The sequence below is a fragment of the Diabrotica virgifera genome, chromosome 8 (assembly GCF_917563875.1).
Source record: "Diabrotica virgifera virgifera chromosome 8, PGI_DIABVI_V3a".
Taxonomy (NCBI): domain Eukaryota; kingdom Metazoa; phylum Arthropoda; class Insecta; order Coleoptera; family Chrysomelidae; genus Diabrotica; species Diabrotica virgifera.
In genome coordinates this window covers 5,068,076-5,088,394 of record NC_065450.1, presented here as the reverse complement: position 1 = coordinate 5,088,394, position 20,319 = coordinate 5,068,076, and the positions used below count along the sequence as shown (strand labels likewise).

Sequence of the window (20,319 nt, the reverse complement as noted above, 5' to 3'; positions counted from 1 at the left end):
CAATTATTGACAGATCATTTCAACACCCAATCAGAGCCCGTATAAAGACTAATACCAAACTGTCGGTGTGCGCATGCGCGCAGATCAATATAAATTTACCCTCAATCTCAATCGCGCCTAAAGAAGTATAACTTCAAAAAAATATTACAATGGAAGCCGATCTATCTATCTAATTAGCCTTCTTCGGTCCATCTTTGGACATAGGCCTCCCCAATCCTTTTCCTTTCTTGTCTAGAGCCCACTTACTTCTTGATATAATCTGCCCATCTCATTTGGGGCCTTTTTCTGCTTCGTTTATATTCCCACTGTCTCCAATTTATAAGAATTTTGTTACGTCGATGTTTTTTTGTCTTATATTCTGTCCGGCAAATCTCCATTTCAATTTTGCAACTTCTTGTCTAACATCCTTAACTTTTGTTTTCTCTCTTATCCAGTCGTTTTTTTCTTTATCCATTAGTCTTAGGTGCAACATTTTTTCCATTGCTCTTTGCGTTTTTATGATTTTGTCCATGTTTGCTTTTGTAAACGTCACGTTTGGGAACCATAAATGGGCACACGGAGTACGCATTGATTGTAAGTATACCTTGGTCTTCCACGTAAGTATTCCACGGTCAATATGGATTGGAAATTGCTAATAATGAGGAACTATTAACAGCACGCAATAATTTTTCAGGAAATCAAAAGCAGAATAGAGCAAGACAGAACATCATTTAAGAAGATGCAACAGGTATTAACCAACAGAGCGCTAAGAATTCACTTAGGAATTCAGATATTACGCTGTTATGCCTTCAGCTTCCTGCTATATGGAATGGAAGCATGGACTCTCACTGAAACAGTTTTTAAGAAGATTGAGGCTTACGACATGTGCACGTATCACCGACAGTTGAAGATGCTGTGGATGGTCAAAATGACGAATAACGCAGCATTCATGTCTATACAAGAAGAAAAAGATTGTCTTGTCAATATATTCAATTAAAATAAATGATGTAAGTTAGAAAAATGTTAAAACTAATCTTTTCTGTCAACTGCATAACTCTTTAAGCACCGTGTATAAATTTAGTAAACAGTTTTGGTCAGCGTTTGTCCCTTGGTAGATATTAAAATCATATATCAGACCAAATTCTCTTGCATGTGTCCATAATTTCAACTACATTTACTTAGCTTGTTTGCTAGTTATGTTTGATACTTATTTGTCTTTGAGGAGACAGTATTTGTTCGATGACAGACAAATTAGTTTGTGTTTCTCGTTGTTTATGGTGATTTCTGATGGAATTATAAATATGTGTAAACTTCATCACTGTTATAACTTGAAGAGAAGTATCCATATTTCACAAATGTGGTCTCGAGGTAACAAAGTACAAAAAACTCTAAGAAGAAGTACCACAAAGTTTTTTTTATTAAAAAGATCAATAAAATTTGATAAATGAAGTAACGGTCTAACGTTAGACAACCAATTAAAGGACATGTTCTTCTTTGTAACAATGTTTCCTTGCACAAGCTACAGGAAATTTTAAATTGCCCATAATCATATAGATTACTACAAATTTTTGTATTTTCCCAATAGCTTTGAACGAATATGCTGAAAAAAATGATAAAGGGGATATTATTACTGAATAGAAAAATACTTTATGACTCGTACACACTTCTATATAAGTCAAAACGGCAACAGGTGTATGTTCTCAAAAACTGAGAGTGTGTAAAAAGTATTTATTAAAATCAGCTAGGTACTTTCGGCATAGCAAATGCCCTCATCAGAGCTTCCCACAAAAAAATAAGTTAAGAGACTTATTCATAAAAAATACAAAAAATACAACAATTGTTGACAAACAAATTTAAAATTGATACTTGGCTAGGATTGATCCCTAGATCAGAGGTAGAAGGAAAAGGAAGGAAGGAAGATGTGAAGGAAATATTGCGTCACTGGACCAACTACATCCAACAACTCTCTAATAATGATCGAGAAGACGACGTCATCGTCATTAGAAACCGCAGAGGATACCGGAACACCAATATTACGCGAAAAATTCAGCTGTGTTATCAAAAACACAAAAGATGGCAAAGCTACTGGACCACATGATGTGTCAATCGAATTATTAAAACTCATTGAGGAAGATATTATCGCTGTAATGGTTGAACTCTTTGTTCCATGTATAATCAATAATTATTATATAATCTGTAATTCCCAGACAGTGGCTGCAATTGACCTTTGCATTTTCAAAAAGTCCAGTGGAACAACTTGCTCAGATCACATAACAATAGTTTTAATGAGTCATACACTTACAACATTTTTGAAAATAACTTCTTCATCTTCTTCTTCTTAACGTGCTCTATCAAGTCCCCTTGGCGTTGGTGATTAAAATGGCGAAACTGTCACGGTCTCGAGCTATTCTAAAAATTTTTTTAAGTTGTAAGAGTTAGCTAGTGTAAAAGCAAGAGTATAGCGCTATGTTGTGTTAGAGCTATAGTGCATACATTTTAGATAAAATAAGAGGACGCCATAGGGTTAAGATCTGAGAATTAATATACGATTTAGTAATTATTTAATTCAAAGAAGAATTGATAATTGGTCAACTGTGACCAGATTGGTCAAATGACTAGCTCCAAGTTATTAAAATGTTCATCGAAAAATGTATAGAGTACAACAAACCACTCATCCTAATGTTTGTGGATTATGAGAAAGCATTTGACACAGTGAACCATCAGAAAATGCTAAAAGCTTTAAAAGACTGCCGAACAGGTCACCCCTACACCACTGTCATCAAAAATATCTACGATAATGCTACGGCATAAACCAGCAGCGGCTCCAACCACTAGCAGAAAATATTATTGGAGAGTATCAGACTGGCTTCCGACGGGGAAGATCGAGACTGATTCAAATATTTACAGTCAAACAGATCTTGAGCAAATCATGGGAACACGATATTGATGTTGTAGACTTCAAACAGGCATACGACTCAGTTAAAAGGAACAAACTATACTATATATTGGCTGAATTGGCAATACTACACAAGCTAATAAGACTCATTAAAGCCACAATGGATGAAACTCAGGCATGTGTACGAATACAAAACCACCGGACAGACTTTTTCAAAATTTCGCAGGGACTAAAGCAGGGAGATGGGCTGGCCCCAACATTGTTTAACCTGGCACTGGAGTATGCGGTTAGGCAAATGCAAACTGGACGAGGAAACCTACTGGCCAACCGAACGGTTCAACTGGCCGCTTATTCCGATGATATTAATATTATGAGTAGAACATCAACAGGAGCACAGGAAACATACGCAGAGCTAAAAACACAAGCAAAAATGCTAGGTCTGGAAATTAACACAGAAAAAACAAAAATAATGACTCAGACGAGAAGAAATATAGTCCCACAAAATATTATACATGAAGATAACATTGAAACGGTTGGAAAGTTTACATACCAGGGAGTAGAAATATATGCCGACGGATCAGAAGATGGAGAAATACGGAAGAGAATAACGCAGGCAAACAGAGCTTATTTTGCCCTCTTTCATATATTTCGGTCTAAAAGTGTCCACCGAAATACAAAGATGAGAATCTATAAAACTTTAATTCGACCAATAACACGCTATCTATGGCAGTGATGCCTGGGTCCTGAAAGAAACATCCAAAAACAAACTCGACACATTCGAAAGAAAAGTACTGAGGAGAATACTAGGACCTGTGAGGGAAAACGGAATCTTCAGAAGTCGATACAACAACGAACTTCATCAACTTTATAAGAAAGTACCCCTGTCAGACTTCATTAGAATGCAAAGATTGCAATGGGCCGGACATGTGATAAGAATGGGAGAGGATAGGCTACCAAAACGAGCACTGAATTCTAGAATGCAAGGAAAGAGACCGGTTGGGAAGCCACGAAAGCGCTGGGAAGACACAGTAAACAGCGACGCACAAGCCTTTTTAGGAGTCCGTATATGGAGAAGAGCAGCCACAGACAAGCAAGGGTGGAGGCAAAAAATAAAGGAGGCCAAGGCTCACTTTGGGCTGCAGTGCCGTAGAAGAAGAAGAATGCTACGGCATGCGTCAGACTCCATGAATATACACACAAGTTCAACATTCATCGTGGAATTCGCCAGGGCGACACCATTTCGCCAAAACTGTTCACAAGGTTATTGGAATACATGTGTAAGCGTGCAAAACCTAGAACGAAAAGGGTGTAAACATAAATGGAGAGCAACTTAGTCACCTCAGGTTCGCGGACGTCATAGTCCTGATAACAGATCGCATTGATCATGTTATCTAAATGTGAGGAAGGCTCTACCATGCCTCTATATAAGTGGGTTTAAAGAGCAACCATTCAAAAACACAAGTGATGACAAACCTCGTTCTGAGTGAGAACATCAACATAGCTGGAACAAGAATAGAACAAAGATCAGCATACAAATATATGGGGCACGAAATTCGTTTAAGTAGAGACAACCAGATCATTGGATTAATACGTAGAATAGACTTGGGCGGCTTATGGAAAGCTAAGAGACGTTTTCAAATCAGCTCTTCCCATCTGCTTAAAGAAAAAGGACTGTGATCAATGTGTGCTGCCAGTTCTAACCTATGGTGTGGAAACGCTAACGCTCACTAACGGCACGTATCCATACAAGGGCGAACCCCGCTCCGTGTAGCAGCTCCACAAAGTGGATACGTCGGTGAACCCCGTTCGGCGCTCACCCTCTTCGAACAACCGGTTTGCGGTTTATATGTAGGGGAGCTCATAGCGTATCCATTCGAGCTGGTTCAGGCAGCGGGGTTCGCCCTTGTATGGATACGTGCGTAAGACTTTCGCGAACAAAATTCGAACAACACAGAGGGCTGTCATAAATAAGCGTACATAATACCTTTTGGGACCAAATTAATTAAAACTCTATTTCTTGGTTCAGATACATTATATTTACAATCCACACCATCAATGACTAACCATAACAACGTGTTTACATATAACAGTAACGACCTAACTTAACATTAATTAAATACTGACTACAATAACAATATCTATATCATGGGACGTTCACTTATATGTAGATTAAACTGTTGCAACATCACGCGCTGCCTCGGTCATGGCCGATCGAGTATATTATTTACATTGGTTATTGACTTTGAATAAAAACATCTTGTTGAAGTTATACTTCTTTAGGCGCGATTGAGAGTAAAATTTCATAATTCTGCGCGCATGCGCACACAGACAGTATGGTATAAACGTTATACGGGATCTGATTGGGTGTTAAAATCATCTGTCAATAATTATTGTTCAATATGGAGATTTTGGATAAACAAATTAATGTTGTGTATATTAGTTTTTATTGTTGTGATGGCAGAGAAAAATGCAAGTTTATAATATTGTAGTGACTTTTTAAATAGTTTTTAAAAGCGACAGGTAGGTAATAATTGTAAATGTTTCAGTATCCTAATAAAAAATTTCATAGGTAGGACCTACCTATTTGGAAAATTTATAAAGAACCTACTAAAATAGTATGTAATGCTTTGATTTACATAATTTGATTACCAAAATTTCTATCAATATTCACCTAATATATTGTGTTCTTACTCTATGTTTTGTTGTATTCTAATATTTCTTTCAATTCTAAATAATTTCAATTCAAAATCAAAATAATTTGGTTAAATTCAGAACCGTCAAAAGTTTAATCCGTTTAGATAGTTGATCTTCGCACATGATGACACATGGTCTCCGTGGGTAAAAGTTTAAGGTGAATGAATTTCAATACTAACTGCGCTGATAAACGGGTTCGAACCCCAATGGAAACTTTTATTTTTTTTATACATTTTATGATTGTAAGTTTATTATATAATTTTCTTTTCAGAAAATACGTATTTAGTTAAAATTTTTTCCTACATTGTTCAGAAATCATTTGTGGCATTTTTCAATGTGTTTGTTTGTGTGTGTTTTATTCTTTTATTATTTTTAATTTTTGGCACTGTTTTAATAAAAATTTTTGAGAAGTAGTAAGTATTAAAATTAGTTTAATATTTAAATAAAATATAAATAAACTGTTTAAAGTATATTAATTTCGTTGAAATCATATAATAGAAGTATAACTTCTTACGTGCGTATAAAGTACACACACATTCTTTTTATACAGAGTGTTATTATAATACTACTGGGCAATGGAACGGTTCATGTTGGGATTCACCCTAAGAGACCAAATGACCAACACAGAATTGTGACGTAAATCGGGAGTAACCGACGCAATCAAAAGAATATCGACCTTGAAATGGAACTGGGCAGGGCATATCGCGCGAACGAAGGACGGCACATGGATGAAACGTATTCTCGAGTGGAGACCTATACAGGACGCCTTTCGAAGCAGAGGACGACCACCAACAAGATGGACAGATGACCTGAAGCGGATATGCCAAAATTGGATGCAAGCGGCTCAGGACAGGAACTTGTGGGGTGAAGTACGGGAGGCCTACGTTCAGCAGTGGACAAGTATAAGCTGAATGAGGATGACAAGATTTTAGTAGTATAAACACAGCTTAGGTGTTTAATAAAAGATTGTTCGTTCTAGAATCTATTCCACTTAAAAACTAAAGGCCGGTTCTGAACAGATGAGGAGGAATAAATGCGCTTTTGAACGACATTTAATGAGATCTAGAAAGCGCAGTGTATCCCATACTTTATTCGTCTTTATATCACATATCGTGTTAAACAGCCATTTTATAACTACACTTTTTGTAAATATGGGTCAAGCCCCATTCCAGCTACATAGCTTTATGTCTTTTATGGATGGAAAACTGCGACTGTGAAAACTGGTTAAGTGCTTGATTGGTTTCTGGTCGAGATACAAAAAATAACTTTGTACTCTTTCTATTACGTCTATCAGCTAATATAGTGTCATTCATATTGGCAATACGTTGTTTCCATGCCTCTGTTAGTTTTTATTTTCTATGTTGGAACTGCTTTTTGCAAAACAGCAAACACACACGTTTTTTTTTTTGTAAAACTCTGTTTGACATACATTTGCTACTGATCAAACATCGTTTTCCTTCTCAACTTCATGGCAATATCAACAAACGTTGAAGTAATTTGTGTTATTTTTTATGTAAACTGAGTTTCCTCATCTCAAAATTATTTTAAAGGACAAGCTTCTGAATATATTAATTGTAAAAAACGAAGACCTGATCAAAGAAACAATGTGAAGCCCTATACCTGGACTGCTAATGTGAAGACGACGATGATAAGAAATAAGGACAAGAGAAAAATATCCAAAACTCAGATGAAAATAATTATTATTATCTGGAACATGAGATCGCTGAACACTAGAGACCAAGAAATAATCCAAGTGCTGAAAGAGAAACAAATAGACACATACGCTCTACAGGGAACAAAAAGAAATAAAAAAATTAGAATGTCGACAGGGAAATATATACTAATCTACAGTGTAGTAGCAAAAGAAGATAGGTCGAAAGAAGGTGTAGCCTTACTAATACACCAAAGATAGAAAAACCAGATCATGGAGACTGTCAATAAGTATCAGAAAGGATTTTATCAATAAATCTAAGAATAGAGAAGAAAGATTTGAACATATACGAAATCAAACAAAATGGAGAACTGATGATAAATTTGTGTACGAATAACGAACTTAAAAAAACAACACATTTTTTGACCACAAAGACTAAAGCGCTGGTTTCCTCGAAAGCGGCACCGACAAACTGCGACCGTAGCACTGCGATGAATTACGTCAGATTACGGTGAAAAATTCAAGGTTCTTCACTGTGGCAATGAAATGTGTAAACTCAGCAAGCGGTGGCTTCCACCGCATCCTTGGAAACCACCGCTATTATTTTGCATGGTACAGTTTTTTATGACGTCATTCATCGCAGTGTTATGGTCGCAGTTTGTCGGCACCGCTTTCGAGGAAACCAGCGCTTAACACAAATATATACATGCAATAACACCAGTGGGCAAAGGAGCATTATAGATTATGTTATGAGTTAGAAGTTATATAAGCAAAAGAGATCCATCAAAAATAATGGACATAAGATTTCTTAATTTAGCAGAGGTAGGCAGCAACCACCGTGTAGTATTATGTAAAGTAAGGACCATCATGAAATATAGCACACCCAAGAGAAGGGTACCATCACAAACAAAAATCAGAGTTAAAGGACTAAATACCGAATCCACAAAATACTTATACAGAGAATACAGAGAATGAATACAGAGAATATTGATGAGAATGCACTATTAGAACACGATAACATCGAGGAAAGCTGTGAAAAACTCGGAATTTACATAATTAACGTACCAACAGAAACACTTGGATAGAGAAAAGTAACGAGACTAATATTAAAAAAGAAAACCCATGGGTTTATGTCTTGGCACTCCGTCTGGGCCTTATTTAGGGCGTCCACCAATGTTTTGTTAAGGGGCTATCCTAGTGTAAAAGTACGAAATTCATATACTTTTTTTGGGAATTTCTAAAATAAAAAGTACTGTACCAATTGTTTTGAAAATTGACATGAGTATTTACTATAAAAAGAAGTACGTGTAATACAATTTTCATAAAAAATATTGAAAATTAAACGATTTATGCGCCATCTACTGGCACCGTGAAAATAAAAACATAGCTCCACTGCTGCAGTGATTGGACTAATAGAAGTCCTGAAACATAAAATTTCAAAGTGATTATTGAAATATAAGTTATTTCCTATACCATCAACTAGGATTTTTGAAAAATATTAAAATTTGGAAAAATGACGAAGTGTTGAAAAAATTTTTTAAAATTAAACATTTAAACATTTTCAGTTTCAAAAACCGTCAAATTGACATTTTTTATCCGATCAAGAAATCCCTAGTTGATGGTATAGAAAATAACTTTGAAATTTTATGTTTCAAGATGTCTATTAGTCCCAATCACTGCAGCAGTGGAGCTATGTTTTTATTTTCACGGTGCTAGTAGATAGCGCATAAATCGTTTAGTTTTCAATATTTTTTTATGAAAATTGTTTTACATGTACTTCTTTTTATAATTAATGCTCAAGCAAATTTTCGAAACAATTGGTACTATTTATTTTAGAAATTCCCAAAAAAGTATATGAATTTCGTAGTTTTACACTAGGATAGCCCCTTAAGCTGTTAACTATTGGTTGCATCTCTTACGTCTTTTATGAATAATTAAACATGAAACACGACGAAATTATAGGGAAAAAGTATGAACAAAATTTGAAGAATAAACAAATTATAGATGTAAAAAAAGTAATATTGTCACAATATTTTTAGTAGGAAGAAAGTATTGCCACGTGTGACGATAATATAATTTTATCGTCTAGAGTACGCAAATGAATGAAGTAAAACGTGTTTTTGTATATAAAAGTCGGAACGAAAAGCCTGGTTGATTATTCTTGGAGCTTTGATCGAAGAATAATAAACAACAACGAGGTATAAGAGGTGAGTTATCCCGACTATTTTCCGCCGTCGTTTTGGTGTGTTGAACGAATCCGACGGTTTTCCTTTTACCTATCCTTATACGAGCGGTGATCGTATTTCCCTACAAGTCTTTTTCGCTGAGCTGAGCGAGATTTCCTCTCCTTATATGTCCGTTTCATATTAATAAATGTAATTCCTAATCCACGCGATCGTCGGTATTATTCATTCACGTACCAGATATCGTCACATCAACCCGAGCCTAATGTTCGATACGTAGGTTATAAATATATTTTATTAACGAAATTAACGAGTAGTAATTAAGGCTAATTATCTTATCATTTGTAATGTTTTGGTTCTAAATAAATGTCTTAAAAAGTGAACCTTCTGTCTTGGGCTGAATTTTTGTTACCTGGAGCAATAAACGCAACGATCACGTTACACACGCATTCTATTATTTTATATTTGAATGCAAAACTTACCTCATCCTTTCCTTTCATAACACACATTTTAGCATCATGCTCATTAGAATACCAAGTCAGTCTTTGTTGTTCAGTTAATTCAGCCAAGGTTAAATTGTAGACGACATTTCTGAAACAAAACAAGTATGTCAAAATTTTATTCATTCAGTTTTACGAACGAATATAACGATAAATAAGGTGTCAAATAAGAGTTTATAAACCAAAGGTGATATTAAAGGCGATAAAAATGCAAAAAATGCGCTAGACAGTTAGCTACCAACGCCTTGTCGGGTACAGTCCGTACAATATAGATACCGTTGCACGTCATTATCTACGTCAGAGATCTCAGTTGACATTGTTGCCCAATTTCAAAAAATTCTTGAATTCATTTTAAATCAAATATATCACATAATTATTGCGAAGTGGATTATACAGCAAAACAAATTAGTATTCAATGGAAATAAATAAGAACATTAGAAATAGAAAACCAGAATTAAGTTATATTCTTGCGTTAAACAAATCCTAATAGTAAAGAATAAAAACAAATCTGAAGTGTCAATCACCGCAACTGTCAAATAAATGTTACCAATTTATGCCAAAATGTCATCTTTGTTCGATCGCAGTTAGAGTGTAATCCGAACAAGTGTGCCTTATAAAAACGCTTTATATTCCACTTATAGGGCTTTTCATTCACAGTCATTTGTTTCGAGCTTCTGTCATGTGTCACATAATATTAATATATCTACGACATACGTTATTGGTATGTACCACGACACAAACCAAAGACGTATGACGTAGATTTATTAATATTGTGTGACACATGGCAGAAGCTCGAAACAAATGACAATCGATGAAAAGCCCTATACAAATTAAATGAAACAAGTTAGAGTATGTTTCTTTAAATTTACATTAATAGAAATCTTCCAATATTATTTCTACGCGTATATAATCAAATATGTCTAGTGACTGTAATTCCAGTGTACTCGGCTAAACGATTCTAAAAAGGAACAGACCTACCACTTAAATATTTCGTGTTGGTATCATGTGACGTCACGTGCTATGACGCGGATGACACGCAACGGTATCTATATTGTACGGACTGTAGTTTGGTCGGGACGTGTGTAGAGCTGATCCAGAAAAGAATGGTCGGGGAATTCTGTCGTGTCGGTTAGATCTGGACGTGTGTAGGTCCTTTTAATCAGTGAGATATGTTTAATATTTGTCTGAAAATGATGATGTGTTGATTCCAGATCATCATCATTCTCTTTGCCTTATCCCTATGCGGGGTAGGCTTCCCTATTTGCATTTCTCCACACAATTCTATCTTGGGTCATATCAATGTTAATCCCCTTTACCAACATGTGCTGTCTTATCGTCTCCCCCCAGGTCTTCTTTGGTCTTCCTCTCCTACTCCTTCCAGGAATCTGCACTTCAGCTAGGCTTCGTATTGGGTGATTAACGTCTCGACGTTGAACATTACCAAACCATTTTAACCTATGCTCTCTCATTTTGGCATCAATTGGTGACACACCTAGATTTCCCCTAATATACTCATTTCTAATTTTATCCTTCTTTGTCACTCCACTCATCCATCTAAGCATTCTCAATTCCGCCACATGCATTTGTTGTTCCTCTTTCTTTTTCACTGCCCAGCATTCAGTCCCGTACATCATAGCCGGTCTTATGGCTGTTTTATAGAATTTTCCCTTAAGCTTCATTGGAATTTTTCTGTCACACAACACACCACTCGCTTCTTCCCACTTCATCCATCCAGCCCTAATTCTACTGCATGCATCTCCCTCTATTTCTCCATTACTCTGTAATACCGATCCTAGGTACATAAAACTATTGCTTTTCACAATCATTTCACCATCCAAAGGTACCATTTTATTTGTAGTAACTCCATCTTTAAATGGACATTCCAAATACTCTGTTTTTGTCCTACTAAGTTTTAAACCTTTTTCCTCCAGAGCTTGTCTCCACTGTTCCAGTTTTTGTTCTAAGTCTCTTCCACTATTTCCTATTAACACTACATCATCAGCATACATTAGGCTACCCTGTGCTGTTATCTGGTCCAAAACTAATGAGAATAAATAAGGACTAAGCACCGAGCCTTGGTGCAATCCTACTTTCACCTGAAATTTATCAGTCTCTCCCACACCTGTCCTAACACTAGTCGTTACTCCCTCATACATATCTCTCACAATCTTTACATATTCGCCAGGGACTCCTTTCTTATTGAGTGCCCACCACAGAATCTCTCGAGGAACTCTATCATATGCTTTCTCAAGATCAATGAATACCATATGAGCGTTGCTCTCTTTATTCCTGTATTTTTCCATCAGTTGCCTTACAATGAAAATTGCATCTGTTGTTGATCTACCCTGCATAAAGCCAAATTTATTATCGGATATTTTGGTTTCTTCACGTATCCGTTTATCAATTACTCTCTCCCATATTTTCATGGTGTGGCTAAGTAGTTTTATAGCCCTGTAGTTTGTACCTTGTTGTATGTCTCCCTTTTTTTGTAGACAGGTACTAATATACTGCTTCTCCATTCGTCTGGCATTTGTCCAACTTCCATAATTCTATTAAATAGACCTGCTAGCCAACTTATTCCTGTCTCTCCCAATGCTCTCCATACTTCCCCAGGAATATCATCTGGTCCGACTGCTTTTCCTTTCTTTATTTTTTGAAGCGCTTGAGCCACTTCCTCGTTTGTTATTCTGGTAACCATAGCTGTTACTGTTTCCGTTAACTCCACAGGCTGTCTGTCAAATTCTTCATTTAATAAACTGTCAAAATACTTTCTCCATCTCTTTTTGAAATCCTTTTCGTGAATTAGTATTTTATTATTTTCATCTCGGATGCATCTAATCTGATTAAAATCTCTTGCTTTCTTTGCTCTCTGTTTGGCTACTTTATATATCTTTGCTTGGCCTTCCCTGGTATCAAGTTGATCGTATAGGTTTGAATACGCTTCTGCTTTAGCTTTTGCTACTGCTACTTTCGCTTTCTTCTTGGCGACCATATAGTTTTGAAGATCTATGTCCGATCTGGTTTCTTGCCACTTTTTATATAATTTCCCCTTCTCTTTTATTTTCCCTTGTACTTCATTTGACCACCACCAAGTCTCTTTATCCTCAAACTTCTTTCCTGACGTTTTCCCAAGTATTTCAATAGCCGTCTCTCTAATAATATTGACCATTTTTCTCCAAATTGTGTTAGGGCTTCCTTTCACGTTCCAACATATTTTTTCTACTATTCTTTCCCTGAATAGACTTTTCTTCTCATCTTTTAGCATCCACCACTTGACCTTTTGTGGTCCTCTCCGATATTTTTGTTTAGTTTCGCTTTTTACTTCGATGTCCAGAACAAGCAGCTTATGTTGTTGGCTTACTGTCTCACTAACTATTACCTTGCAGTCCTTGCATTCACGTATGTCTTCTTTCCTTATCATGAAATAGTCTATTTGGGATTGATGTTGTCCACTTTTGTAGGTAATAATTTGAGTTTCTCTCTTTTTGTATTGATTACAGATATTTATTAAATTGTCCGAGTAATATGACATTAAACTGTAGCCAATTCCAAAGTCCACGACACATTGATTCTGAAAATGCATCTCGGTAATTTTCAGTTTCCAAACTGCACTTTCTGTTTGTTTCTTTTGGTTATTGCCTAATAAGGAAAACATTAACGGAAAACAAATGGCAGAACTGCTCTTAATTCCCGCCAAATTGTCTTGACTCCAATTAGAGTTAACTAAGTGGAAATTTTATTATCTTCCTTGGCTTCGAGATGGGCAGTTATTTTCTAAAAGAACCGTACACGGTTTAAGTGATACTTACATAATTAACGACATTTTTAAAAAATAAATATATAAAAGTTTATTTTTATACTGAAATTAAAGTTTACTTCCACAGAACTAATTATAAAATATATAAAGAATAAAATACTGCTTATATACTCGTAAATACTGCTCCAAATAAAATAAACTTTATTTTTTCAAGAAAATTATGAACGTAGTACGTACCTATATAAAAAAATGGTGGATGTTCTTATAAAATCCTTATAAACTGAATTACAAGAAAGCGAATATTTCGCGAAATAAACGACAGATTAAAAAAATAAAAAAGTTCGTGCTCAATATTTTTCAAAAATCTATCGAATGATACCAAACACAACTCCCACGGAGAGAAAAACTGAAAATACACTTATTCAATATTTTAAAAAAATCTATCGAATGGCACTAAACACGACACCTCACGGAAGTGGGGTGAGGGGTTACTTTAAAATCTTAAATTGGAGCCCCCATTTTTTATTGAAGATTTGGATTCCTTACCTAAAAATTAGTTACTTTTATTCGAGACATTTTTTCAAATTATGGATAGATGGCGCTATAATCGAAAAACAAAAAACGATTGTTGGAAATGGAAAATTAAATTAAAAAATGGAAAGTCCCACTAAAATGGAAAACTTTACGTAACTATTTTTTTTTTTTTGGTTTTAAGACCTACTCTTCACAACCCAATTGGTCCCAATAACGCTCGAGTGACTGCACATTTAGCATACTTTCCTCCCCTACTGTTGTTCTGAAGCTATTTCCTTGTGGCATTTTTATGATTATTAACTATTTAGATGGGAAATAAGCCACAATTAAATTGAAAAAATAGTTTTATTAACCTTTCAAAGCCCAAATCGGGTTTCGTTGTCAAAATACAAAATACTACTAAAATAAACAAAAATCTTGTTGCTAAACAAAAATCTTGTTACTAAGTAAAACAATTCTTCTAATAATTTATTTAATATGACTCATTTATATTGGAAATTCAGACGTATATTATACATTTTAAAGTAGAAGACTTTAAAATGATATTGCCAATCTTTATGAGTTACGTTCCTGGGACGACTTTACTAAAAGATAGTTCATTCGATTACATGAAATCAATTCCAACTCAAGAATATCCGTCACAAAAATATCATAGCATGTGATCTGTCTTTAAAAAGACAACCAAATGCAACGATGACAGTAAAATTCTCGCGTTAGAGATTTCATAGTAAATCACCAGGGAAAACCAGGAAAGAACCTCGTGATACTATCCCGATATCGTAAGTATTTGGTCTTACATTTAATATACTTTCAAAAAACTAATACCAAATTCTGACTTTAATATGTTTAAATTATAAATATACATAGATATACAATAAGTAATACTAAAATATAAAATTTGTACTAACTCGATATGTTATTGACTTACTAATCGTGGTATTTTCTTTCTATTGACTTCCTCTTTCAGTATGGGTAACCACATCCTACTGCATTCTACCGAGGAATTTGCGACACAATTGTGGTTTCATTTTTAGCATAATTAGAACCGTTTCTTTGATTTTTCTCTTTTTACTATCTGATTCTTTCAGAACTATACTTAATTCTCTCCACTGAACTCTATGTTCATTATCCCATGCGTGTTGACATATTTGAGATCTATCAAATTCTCTATTTTTAATATAAGACTGATGTTCACTTATTCTAACGTTTAATGGTCTTGATGTTTCACCTAAATAAAATTGTGCGCATTCACAAGGTATTTTATAAATGCAATTCTTTGTTCTTTCTTGTTCATTGTTAGGTTTAGTTTTAGATAGAATAGATCTCAATGTTGTTGAAATGTTGAATTTATTTTCTATTGTTTTAAGTTTCTCGGATAGTCCTTTTATATATGGTATTGATATTTTCCTCGTATTATTTCTTGTGAATGTTGTAGGATCCCAGGAACACAACTTATAAAAATATTGGCAATATCATTTTAAAGTCTTCTACTTTAAAATGTATAATATACGTCTGAATTGCCAATATAAATGAGTCATATTAAATAAATTATTAGAATTTTTTTACTTAGCAACAACATTTTTTTTTATTTTAGTAGTATTTTGTATTTTGACAACGAAACCCGAATTGAGCTTCGAAACGTTAATAAAATTATTTTTTCAATTTAATTGTGGCTTATTTCGTTCCCTACTAAACATAGTTTCAAAAGTTATGCATCACTCCTCGCATTCACGATGTTTGCGGTTTTATAAATCCGTATCTTTATCACATCTTTAATGGACCTTTTTTTTATAAAAAATAGACCATTTTTGGTTTTTTATTTTATTTGATTACCCAGTTAATTGACCTGGTTTTACCAAGGTGTAAACATTTGAAAAATTTATTCTGGTGAAATTTTCGAAAAGGTGATTAAAAATGAATCGTACTTTAATTTCTGAGTTGGACCGTATATAAGAATTATCGATTTAGTTGAAGAAGGCCATTTACAGCGGTTCGTGGCGGAAAGAGTGGGTGTTGCTCAGAGTGATGTCTCATGGATATGGAATAGGTTCCTGGAGACAAACTCGATACGGAATAGAGCTCGGTCTGGTAGACCCCGAGTTACCAATGATCGACAGAATAGATATATCAGAATTTCCATCTGTAGAAATTCTTCTGTGTCTGTACCAGCCCTCTAAAGAGAATTCAGGCATGCTACAGGAGTCAGAGTATCGTTGGCTACAATAAGAAGAAGAATTTTAGACTCAGGTTTGAGGAGTCGTCGACCAATAAGAGTCCCTCAGCTACAACCTAGACATGTTTTGGACCGCCTCCAGTGGGCTCAAGAACACATACAGCTCCCCCAACAATTTTGGAATTTTGCGCTTTTTTTAGACGAGGCCAGAATCTGTTTAAATAGTGATAACCGGCGAATTCGTGTGTGGCTAGTTGTTCAGCTGTTGTTGATTCTCGCCACATACAAATTCGCCGGTTTAAACGCCGGTTTCGCCTATTTAAACAGATTCTGGTCTCGTCTAAAAAAAGGACAAAATTACAAAACAGTTGGGGGAGCTCTATGTGTTCTTGAGCTCACTGGAGGCGGTCCAAAACATGTCTTGATTGTAGCTGAGGAACTCTTATTGGTCGACGACTCCTCAAACCTGAGTCTAAAATTCTTCTTCTTATTGTAGACAACGATACTCTGACACCTGTGGCATGCCTGAATTCTCTTTGGAGGGCTGGTACAGACAAAGAACAATTTCTACAGATGGAAATTCTGATATATCTATTATGTCGATCATTGGTAACTCGGCGCCTACCAGACCGAGCTCTATTCCGTATCGAGTTTGTATCCAGGAACCTATTTCATATCCGTGAGACATCACTCGAGAAACACCCACTCTTTCCTCCACGAACCGCTGTGAATGGCCTTCTTCAACTAAATCGATAATTCTTATACGGTCCAACTCAGAAATTAAAGTATGTTTCATTTTTAATCACGTTTTCAAAAATTTCACCAAAATAAATTTTTCAAATGTTTACATCTTGGCAAAACCAGGTCAATTAAATGGGTAATCCAATAAAATAAAAAACCAAAAATGGTATATTTTTTATAAAAAAGGCCCATTAAATATGTGATAAAGATACGGCTTTATAAAAGCGTAAACATCGTGAATACGAGGGGTGATGCATAACTTTTGAAACTATGTGTATTAGTTAAATTAGTGACTTAACCTTTTGTATTTTTATTTTTATATAAAACCAAATATAAAAAATGCTTACGGAAGCCAGATCAATTTTAATAACAGCCTTATCATCTTCGTGACAAATCTAAACGATATTTAATATTTTAATTCAGACGATGAAAATTATTAAGAATCCTTAATGAGTTTCTTAATAATTTATGTAATGGGCTCTATATAGGCGAGCTTACTAATTTCCCTTGATAAACTTTTTAAAAAATTAATATTTTCTCAGCTTTTTAATGACGGTAACTTAAATTCGGCTAAATATTGATAATACGGGAGGTGAAATGTGTTCAAAACCACTTTTATATTATTCTTTTATTATATTCTTACAATATTAATACAATAATTATAATGGCGTTTGAATATCTAGGCATCAAACTATCTAGCCACGGCAAGCTCGAAAGAGAAGTGGAAGATCAAGTGAATTGAGGCAACAGAGCCGCAGGATGCCTGAATGAAACAATATAAAGAAATAAAAATATCGGGAAAGAAAGGCACAATTTACAAAATAGTCATTAGACCAATGATGAATAAACCGACTAGTAATGAGACTGATAGAATAGTAAAGACTACGAGAGACGGTTACCCAATATGAACACTATCAGTGGGAGACCACGAAAATTATGAAATGAAAATTTCCTGGAGGCATATTTAGAGCAGACAGTTATATCTAAACAAAAAGAAGAAGAAGGATTCGAGAAGCAGAGGGGTTATTTTGCATTTTATCCCCTTGATCTTCTTTCGAAGGGATAAATAATAATTGGTATCATCATCAGATTCTACAGAACAACAGAATGGACCTAATACGTTTATGAATAGGAAGTTGTCTATTTGCGAACCTGTCCCATAAAAGGTTCCATATTACACGAAATTTACGAGCTGAAACCAGGAGAGATTGATCACCTTTTTTGCATTTCCTGTCAAATATAACTGCAAGTAATGGAATTTTTAAATATCGCCGATATGTACTTGAATTTAAATTGATTAGTGAGTCGAAATAATCTAGTAATTCAAACCAGTTTTCGTAATTACCAGAAAAGCTAGGCATATGGATGGATGGCCGAAACAGGCGATATGCAATCTTAACTTCAGGAATTTCCTCATGGATGCATCGATTTCATGTTATAGCTCTTCAAATTGCTTTTATGATGAAGCACTGCAAGAAGAAGAACAACAGATCTAATCTAAAATCACAATAAAGATACACTAGAAATAAACAAACCAATACACGTTAAATGTTACGAGGAGCACTTCCGAATCATGATTTACAATGTATAAACTTTGTAAATCATGATTTGGGATTTACAATGTATATACCTTATAAATTATGATTTTTGAGTGCTCCTCGTAATATTCAACGTTTCTTGGTTTGTTTAGTCGAGTGCACCTTTATTGTGGTTGTAGTATAGTATAGTTTAACATTTCACAGAGATATATTTACATTTATCATAATATGATAGATATATTATATCTATATAGATGTTGCTTGTGTTGTACTATTATTATTATACAAAATATACTCGGTAGCTTTCTCGACTATAATTATTTTTTTAATAAGGCCCAAAGTCAAGCAATATTACTTAAGAGGAAAAAATGAAAGAAAAATGATAAAAATATTCTAATTTTTCGACGCATTCATATTTCCCCAAAGTCTTTCGTCTAACGAGCAAAAATGAAATTATGCACAATTATCGCGAAAACCTTTCATTTATTGTGATATATCCAAGAGGGCATTCCCTATTTTCTTTTAACAATAGTCTTATGGCCCTAAATGCGGAAATTCAGCTGCAACGCCACCGTTTCGTAGCAGTGGTGTATTAATTAAGGTCTGCTTGAACTGGCGTCTAATGAGATCCGCCGTGACGTAGAAAATCGACGTTAACCAGCATCGGCACTTCTTGTTCTGCAGAAGTCAAACGTAAAGATTTAATGAAGGGGATATAACTTCTTTAGCAATTGTCAATGCCAACGCTACTTCAATCCGCTCGAATTAAAACGACGCATGTGACGATTGGAACAGAAATAAAAATGTTACGAATTTTGTGGTCTCCTTTTTACGGAATGTTTTTAATTAATTTAACAGTCTGGTTTTTCATGTACAGGGTGATTGATTAGTGGGTAAAGCTCAATAGATCCACTATAGTAATAGATAGCAATAACAGTTAATTACAAAAACTGTAGCCAACTTTGAGCTTCACATTTTAAAATTAATTTAAATGTTACAGGGTGTTCGATAACATCGTGGCAGACCAAACTTATATTTTTTTAAATAGAACACCCTATATTTTATCTTACATTCGAAATCTTCTTAACTTCCCCATTACAAAAATATAAAAGTCTGTTATGATATACAGGGTATTTACAAAGTTATAACAAATTTTCTATGAAAATCGTAACAAGTTCAGCTCCCTGTATAAATAAAAATAAGCACAACGGCAATGGTTTATTGGTGCCATATTTTTTTGTTGATTGTGAAAATTTTTAAGAATGGTTGATATTGCTAATTTTCTTTATATGGAATACAGGTTTAAAACGCAAATACATTATTTTCTCAGTAATTTTAAATGGCACACCCTTATTTTATGTCACTATCAAAAAGTACCGTTACCGTAATTTAATTTTTGTATAATATTCCCTATGTCTAAATTTATTATTTTTCGAGATATTTTAATTTTTTAGAGCAAATTATTAATTAGGGGTCTAAATCTTTCCAAATTTTAAGTAAGCCATGATTGAATTTTTTAAAACTGATAATTTAATATTACTGATTATCAATCCGGTAATCAATGTAACAATGTAGCAAATAAAGAAAGAAAAAATAATTTTTTAGTAGTCAATTTTACAAAATAAAACTCAACCACAACATACAACATTTTTGAAACAATTAAAAACTACTTT

At 34.5% G+C, this 20,319-nt stretch overlaps 1 protein-coding gene across 2 annotated transcripts in view; it reads right to left on the bottom strand.

Moving 5' to 3' along the window:
- The window catches only part of LOC126889639 (semaphorin-1A), a 584,815-nt gene that overhangs the window by 278,060 nt on the left and 286,436 nt on the right, over nucleotides 1-20,319 (bottom strand). For both annotated transcript variants that reach the window (XM_050658141.1, XM_050658142.1), the window contains exon 2: nucleotides 9,886-9,994. In XM_050658141.1, the coding sequence (XP_050514098.1) occupies nucleotides 9,886-9,994 (109 nt within the window). The remainder of the gene's footprint in view (nucleotides 1-9,885; nucleotides 9,995-20,319) is intronic.